The following is an 8,080-nucleotide window of genomic DNA, read 5'->3' on the forward strand; positions in this document are numbered from 1 at the left end:
CCCCCCAAATTAAATGTCGAAATATTTCCACTTTTTCCCGGCTCCGAGCAGCTTTGGGTTTGGAAACGTCCTTCCGCGTCGGTTTTCGCCAACGCAGAACCGGTCCCGGGATGCGGGAAAGGCAATCACAAGGTTTCGATTCGCCCCGAATGAGGCTTTCCTACCCAGAACAGTGGGGTCTGGCCTTTGCCATTAGCTGGGAGGGTTGAAAAACCTCAGGTTTGGTTCAACCCAAAATCAAAATGTTTTGGGGTGTTTTTTTTGGAATTGCCAGAGAGCCGAAAACGCCATGATTGGGTCAGCCCTGCACAGAGCGAGGTAGATAATTCTGCTCTAGCATTAGCTACCGGAGCCGGCTCGGCTACAGACATCCTCCAGCTTCTCTAGTGGCCCTGGGTTCAATCCCAACTGCCCACAACCCCCCCTGCCCCCCAGCAGTGGACAGACACACTCCCAGCACCGAGGGGGGCTGCGGACCTTAACCCCTTCTCTTCTGTAGTATCTGAGCCCCCAGGATCGGACCAGCCACAGAACTGTGGGCTGAGATCCACCAAACTCGTTTCACGCAATGGCTGTTGGGCGACGCTGGCTCCAAACCAGTGTCCTAGAGACCAAAGGCTGTTCCTCCGGCTCCCAGACTGGGGCGTGGGGGGGGAATCAGGGAGCTAGTTAGTGGATGAGATGGCTGGGGGACTACATTTAAATGGGGTGCCTGGGAGAGCGATGGGAGAAGGCATCTCTGGTGGGTGTAATTTATGCAAACGAGGGAATGCATTGCTCTAATTTATGCAAACGAGGCACTGCGTGGATCTCATTTTTGCAAATGAGACGTTGCATGTTTATCAAGTGTGCAAATCAAGGCGTGCCATGATTTGCATAACACCTCGCAGGGGCTGGCCCCATGCAGCCAGGCAGTCTCCGTACCCCATTGCTGCCCCCCCCACCCCAGCTTTCACCCTGGTGTTAAACAAACCTTCCCCTCTCTCGCCCGCAGGCTGCTGGACCTGTGCCAGAAGGTGCTGCCCAGCTGGTGCTGGGAGAAGGTCCCGGATGCCACCCACAGCAGGATTACGCTGCACGAGGTGGACAGGGTGAGATGGGTGGCCCGGGCTAGGGTGTGTGATCCGCCCTCGTCCTGTGCAGTGGGGCCAAGGAGGCAGATCGGGCGAGCCAGGCCTGGACAATCAGGGGTTGGGGAATGGGGTCTAGTGGTTAGAGCAGGGAGGCTGGGAGCCAGGACTCCTGGGTTCTATCTCTGGCCTTGGGTGGGGAGTGGGGTCTAGTGGTTAGAGCGGGGGGCGGGGGCTGGGAGCCAGGACTCCTGGGTTCTGTTCCCAGCTCTGGGAGGGGAGTGGGGTCTAGTGGTTAGAGCAGGGGGGGCTGGGAGCCAGGACTCCTGGGTTCTATCCACAGTTCTGGGAGGGGAGTGGGGTCTAGTGGTTAGAGCAGGGGGGCTGGGATCCAGGACCCCTGGGTTCTATCCACAGTTCTGGGAGGGGAGTGGGATCTAGTGGTTAGAGCGGGGGGGCTGGGATCCAGGACTCCTGGGTTCTATCCACAGTTCTAGGAGGGAAGTAGGGGCTAGTGGTTAGAGCAGGGGGGGCTGGGATCCAGGACTCCTGGGTTCTATCCACAGTTCTGGGAGGGGAGTGGGGTCTAGTGGTTAGAGCAGGGGAGTGGGGAGTCAGGACTCCTGGGTTCTATCCACAGTTCTGGGAGAGGAGTGGGGTCTAGTGGTTAGAGCAGGGGGGTGGGGAGTCAAGACTCCTGGGTTCCATGCCCAGCTCTGGCAGGGAGCTCCTTGTCGCTAGGGTGTGAGATGGCTGCTCTCATGCTCTGTTTCCTCCAGGATCCCCACAGCTACAGGGGTCCTTTGGCGCAGGACGCGGCCGAGGAGGAGCCCCCCATCACCGAGCTCGACATTGCGGAGCCAGCAGAGCACGTGAACCACGGCTACTCAACTCTGCCACAGCTGGAGTCTCCTGTGCCTGCCCGGCCCCACGGCGCGGGGGCTGACGACGGGCCCGGGAGCAAGCCCAGGACAGAGGAGCTGGGGCCAAGCAGCCCCACCCTGGAGGAGGCGTGGGGAGAGCAAGCCCCGGTCATTTCTGGCTATGAGAAACATTTCATGCCCACCCTGGAGGAGGTGCTGGGACTGGCCTGAGGGACGCGGCTGGGCGAGAACCACCAGCCCCACCCAGCACTGCCCCAGGCGCTGCGGGAGATCCAGCCCGGCCTGCCTTGCTCGAGGGTCAAAGACTGGGACATGGGGTCTTTCCCCTGTACGGGGCGCCGGCTCCAAGCTCAGGTTGGGGCAGGGAATGGGACACGGAGACCTTCCCCATAAGTGGTGCTGGCTCTGCTCTGGCCTTAATTCTGCGGTGACCGAATTGTCTCTGTCTGGTGGACTGAGTTTGCTGGTATAACGGGTCCCTCCTAGACAACCTCCCCGACAGGCTGCCTTAGCAGACAAGCCCAAGACTGACTGGCCATGGAGACCGAGCGCCTCTCCGGACTCCCAGCCCCCTCTGCTCTAACCACTACACACACTACTCCTCTCCTGGAGCTGGGGAGAGAACCCAGGAGTCCTGACTCCCAGCCCCCCGCTCCAACCACTAGACACCACCCTCCTCCCAGGGTCTGTGACAGACCCCAGACCCCGCCCATCTAAGCATCACCCTGGTATCAGAGCCCCCTTAGTTTCCCTCGTCCCTAGGCCAGCTTTCTCCCCACACTCAAGTCCTGTAGCTCGGAGCGCCACAGCATGCACTTGTACTGTATTTTTTTACTTGTACAGTATTCCTGTTTTAAACCTTGGCTCCCTGTCGTTCATTGCCACAAACAAAGCAGCGGCTTTCCTGTCGGGACCTCAAAGGGTCTGGGCAGGGTCTGGCGCACCTGTGACCCGCTGCCTCCCACCTGGTGTTCAGAAGCTGCTGAAAGCGGCAAGCTCACCACAGGAGCAGGGGCGGCCGGCTAGGAGCGCCGCAGCAGCCGGCCTGCAGACCCGGAGAGCCAGGGCCGGGGGCCTGTCGGTGGGCTGCATTGTGGGTGGAAGAGTCAGTCAGTGGGGCGAGCGAGAGCCTGGAACCTGAGTGCTGAGGGGCTCAGGGGTAAGTGACCCAGAGGTGACGTCCCTGCAGGGTGGACTGGGAAATTATGGTTCACTGGGACCCTGGGGAGCCTGGTTCCCAGCTGGGCTCTCCTGACCATTGAATTGGCCAGCAAGAGAGACTGGGTTCACTTTAGAGTGGACTGAGGGAAATTTGTCCTGCCGCAGGCGGGGGCTGCCTTATTACAGCGCCTCACGTCGACTGCTGGGAGGGAGGGAGCCTGAGTCCCATTTTACAGATGGGGAAACTGAGGCACAGAGTGACTGGGCTAAGGTCACACAGCATGGCAGTCGTGGACCCGGGCGTAGGACCCAGGAGTCCTGCTGCCCACTCCCCTCCTCTAACCACTGGCTCCTACTCTCCCCCCAGAGCTGGGTTGGGAACCCAGGAGTCCTGCCGCCCAATTCCCCAGACTTGCTCCTGGAACCCAGGCCGGCTGCCCGAGGCCCTGAGAGTGCGGCTGCAGCTTGCCTAGACTCCGAGAGCGGCAGAGCGACCTTCTGGCTGCTACGCCAAGACCACAAGAACATCCTTCCTCTCGGGCGAGCTGCAAAATACATGAGATGCTGCAACCTTCCCCGGCAGCGCACAGGGGCGGGGCGGGCTCTGCTCCCCCAGCCCAGGGCCCTGGCTCAGAGCTGCTGCGCCCAGCATTCCTCCAGCAACAGCCGGGCAGGTGTCTGCTCAGCATGTGTCCCTGGCACCCTCTGCCTGCCCCTGTGCATGCCAGACACTTCAGCTCTGCCCTGCTCCAGCCCTGCGCCTGCCTCGGTCGCTTCGACTCAGCGGGGTGAGCGGGCAGTGCAGAGGAGGGCATGTGGGAGTGTGGGGGGGAAATTGGCCCCGCAGCCTCCCCTGCTGGGGGGGTGGGAGTTGCGCTCAGGCTTGGCAGGGGTAGGAAAGGCCCAGCGGGTGCAGCCCTGGGTGTGTACCTGACAGATGAAGGGAGGGGTTGGGACCTGCATGGGAGGGGATCTGAACTGAGCAATTGCTTGGACTATGCAGGACTACGGCCCTTAAGAGACCCCCTCCCCCCCCGCATGTGGGACCAATGAGGTGAACCCCTTAATATTGTAACAAGCTGGCTAACGCAGGTAACGCCACTGCCCTCTGCTGGTTTGGCTTAGCCGTGTGTCATAGGCCCTGCATCGCTCACAGCGATTCCCCTTCAGCGCCAGGAGCTGAGTTCCAGGCTCATTGCTACAGCTGACTGGTAACAATCCTCCGTGCTTTCCAGCTGCAATGATGGGCAGCCACAGGGCCCCGTCGGGCTGGGCGCTACCCGGACACAATGACACAAGCCCTCCCCGGAAAAGCTCACAGTCTAAACGAGGGAAACTGAGGCACACAGCCATGAAGTCACTTGTCCAAGGTCACACAGTGAGGCGATAAGTCAGGAATTGGGACCTTAAGCATGAGGACCTTAAGCATGAGGCCAACACTTGGCAGACATCAAACCAAGGCGGGGGGCAGTTTGAATTTCATGCCCAGCCTATTGAGCAGAGTGAAGAGGGAGATCTGCTCCCCCATCCGATCTCAATTCACTTGACTTTAACCCCCGCAGCCTCACTGGGATGTGCTGAATTCCCACCTGTGGGGAAACCTGGACCCCTCCTCCGCCCCTGGGAAACTCCCAGTGCTGAATTCCCACTGATTTCATTCAGCGGCCAGGGCCAGAGACTCAGCAGGTGTCAAACAGCCCCACACGACCAATGACACTGCCTTGATCTACACCAGCTGGGGATCCGGCCCCACCCACTCCAGCGGCTCTGTAAGCGTTTAAACCGGACAATCCAGGCTCAGGCGAGACGCTGAGCATCACCCGGTGACGTCTGCCCAGCAGCCCTTGCTGGGACGTGCTCAGAGCTGGCAGCTCGTCAGGGGGGAGATTTGGCCCTGGGGGAAGGTTTCATTAGGGTGAAGGCGGCAGCAGGGCCCTGGGTGACGGGACAGTCTGTGCTGGCAGAGACCGGGGCGGGGCGTGAGTCTGGTCTCCCGCTGTCACGGCCCGGACTGCAGCGCTGGGGGCAAACAACAGCTCGGAGCTGCTGCCCCCGTCCGCAGTCGGGGGCTGCTCTGAGGGCTGAAATCTGGGCAGCCCCTCGCGAGAAGACAAGCCCAGACGTGGAACCAGGGCTGCAAAGCCGGAGTAACAGCATCGGGGTCCAAGGATGCTCTGGGGGTGTAAATCTGGAGTCGCTGACTCCCAGTCCGGGCCTGCTCTAACCACTACACCACACTCTCCTCCCATAGCTGGGGCTAGAACCCAGAAATCCAGCCTCCCACTCCAACTCACTAGAGAGCTGAGCACAGGAGGCAGGGTCCTGACTCCCAGCCCCCCGCTGCAATGCGCGTGACCCCACTTGTCTTCCAGAGCTGGGCCAGAACCCAGGAGCCCTATTCTCAGCACGGGGAGGGAGGGCGTATTGCCGAGGGAGCAGCGATTCCCTAGGTCAGCCTTCCCCGCTCTGAAATGGGGATCAGCCCCGAGCTTGGTGCCTATTATTAGATCCGGGCACAGACCCCGACCGAGATCAAAGTCCCCCTCAGGCTGGGCGCTGGATCTCGCTGTGCTGGGCACTGCACAGACACACAGTGAGGGACAGTCCCTGCCCGGCAACGCTCACCCAGACGAAGAGGGTGGGTTGGGGAAACTGAGGCCAGAGAGGGGACGGGACTTGCCCACGTCACCCAGTAGTAAAATGGCAGAGGGGGGCACAGCACCCAGCAGGCCATCACTGGGTAGGGTGACCAGATGTCCCGATTTTATAGGGACAGTCCCGATTTTTGGGTCTTTTTCTTATATAGGCTCCTATTACCCCCCACCCCGTCCCGATTTTTCACACTTGCTGTTTGGTCTCCCCCACACAGTCACAAGCAGCAGCCTCCCATGGAAAGTGACTTTAATTGCGAATCACTCAGTACTGACCCCTGCTGGACGGCTCAAGGCCAGCCCGCGTGCCTGGCTCACACACACTCACTCCAAACAAGAGCGGTTTAAAAGGGGGTGTGGGGGGGCAGAGCCAAACCCAGCTTTGGGGGCTGTTCTAGGGTGTTCTACTGATGCCCAGATCCTCAGGGACACCAAAATACCTCAGGCTCCGGCTGCTCCAGCCTGTCCCCTTTCTGAGCTCCAGGGCTGCCCGAGCCAGAGCTGGGAAAGGGGGTTTGGTCCTGCAAGGGGCAGGATGCAGGCACTGGAAAGCTGTGCTGAGGACTGTGGGAGGAGGTGGTTTCTGGGGCACCACCTCCTGGTGCGGCGACGACTCTGGAAAGGTCTCTCGGCCAAGGCATGTTGGGGAGCAGGCAGCCGGGCAGTGCCCACGTGCTCGCGTGTGTACGTCTGGGTGTGCGCTGGCATCTGGCCAAGCGCCTGCCAGTGTGCCCAAGTGCACCTGCGATTGTGTGGGGGCATGTGTGTGTGTGTGTGTGTGTGTGTGTGTGAGTGCAGTGGTCTGGGCCGTGATGCATGTGCAGTGTCTGTGTGCAGAGGGGTAAGCATTGTGTCTGTGCGTACTTCTGTACTGGGGGTGTGTGGTGGGGTGTACGTGCACTTGTGAGCATGTATTTGTACCTGGGGGCTTGTCTGCGTAGTCAGGGGTGTGCGGGAGACCGGGTGCGCGTACACGTGTTTGTATGCAGAGGTTTGTATTCGGGCAGGGGCGTGTGTGCATGCATGTGCATTCATGCGGGGGGGGGGCGAGCGTGCATGTATACAGGCGTGTGCAGAAGTGTGAGCTGGGGCCCTGAACACCCAGGAACAGGACACCCCCATCCTTCCCCCCTTTGCCCAGCACTCAGAGCTCCAGAAGGGGGCAGATGTGGCAGGGACGGAAGGAAAAGGACCCCTCTATGCAGGGGCTTGGGACAGAACCGATCAGACGTGAAATTAGCGCAGCAGCCATGTCCTGCCAGCAGGAGACAGGTGCCCCCCAACCTAACTGCCTACCCCAGGCACCCCTCCATAGGAAAACATCAGGCGGTACAAATGAACAGCCTCCCCGGGGGAATTCAAACACCAGGGGCTGAGCTGCGGCTGCCTGGGCCCCCAGTCACTGGTGCAAGGTCCCTCGGATCAGCCAGTCTCCGGCTGGGGCTCTCGACGCCCCATCCCAGAGGCCGGGATCACATGACAGAGCAGCACTGGCACGTCTTCTGCTTGCGTCTGCCCGTCTCCTGCCCGTCTCCCGGCCGGGGGGGGGCGGCGCTCCTGCCCTGGCACGGAGAGGCGGTGTTGGCAGAGGCGGTGGTGTATGTCGGGGCCTCTGGGCTCACAGCTGCCAGCGACTTCAAGGCGCCAGCTCCCGGCTGCAGGCTCCTGGCCACGGGATCTAGTGGCTCCTTCCGGCCCGTCCGGAGCCCAGAGGTTTCCTTGAGCAGAGGCTGCTGCTCCGGGTGGAGCTTCCCCAGGTTTTCGGTGGTTTCTTCTGCAGTCGATGGAACCGGGCCAGTGCCGCCGCCTCCTTTCAGGGCCATGCTCTCCCGGGGTCGGGAAGGCACCTGCTCCAGGGCGGGTGGTCCGCCGGATGGCAACTCCCGTGGGGTAAGCGGTAGCTCCCCGTGAAGGGCAGGGATTGGCTCTTGGCTGGAGGGGATCTGGCTGTGGAATGAATGTTTAGCTTCGTGGGGTGAAGGGATCTGGTCCTGCAGAGATGTGTTAGCTTCCTGCAGAGAGGAAGGGATCTGGTCCCGCATAGATTGGATCTGGTCCTGCAGAGAGGAAGGGATCTGGTTCTGCAGAGCTACTTTAGCTTCTTGGGGAGATGGGATCTGGTCCTGGAGAGCTGATGGGATCTGGTCCTGGAGAGATGCGTTAGCTTCCTGCAGAGAGGAAGGGATCTGGTCCTGGAGCGCTGCCTTAGCCTCTTGTGGTGAGAGGATCTGGCCCCGAAGAGATGTTTTAACTTCCAGCAGAGACAATGGGATCTGGTCCTGCACAGTTGGGATCTGGTTTTGCATAGATACTT

The 8,080-nt window shown here is 60.8% G+C and overlaps 2 protein-coding genes across 2 annotated transcripts in view; one reads left to right on the forward strand and one right to left on the reverse strand.

Annotated features, from left to right (window-relative positions):
- The window catches only part of IL27RA (interleukin 27 receptor subunit alpha), a 12,680-nt gene extending 9,896 nt beyond the window's left edge, over positions 1–2,784 (forward strand). The window contains exons 12-13 of the mRNA XM_026660591.2: positions 829–1,091; positions 1,850–2,784. Of these exons, the coding sequence (XP_026516376.1) occupies positions 829–1,091; positions 1,850–2,164 (578 nt within the window). The 3' untranslated portion in view covers positions 2,165–2,784. The remainder of the gene's footprint in view (positions 1–828; positions 1,092–1,849) is intronic.
- A 4,454-nt stretch (positions 2,785–7,238) lies between these two features.
- Positions 7,239–8,080, reverse strand: part of PALM3 (paralemmin 3) — a 14,643-nt gene continuing 13,801 nt past the window's right edge. Inside the window, exon 9 of the mRNA XM_029913704.1 lies at positions 7,239–7,934. Coding sequence (XP_029769564.1) covers positions 7,239–7,934 — 696 coding nt within the window. The remainder of the gene's footprint in view (positions 7,935–8,080) is intronic.

Source organism: Terrapene carolina, unplaced genomic scaffold (assembly GCF_002925995.2).
Source record: "Terrapene carolina triunguis isolate 2854851 unplaced genomic scaffold, T_m_triunguis-2.0 Scaffold833, whole genome shotgun sequence".
Classification (NCBI taxonomy): Eukaryota; Metazoa; Chordata; order Testudines; family Emydidae; genus Terrapene; species Terrapene triunguis.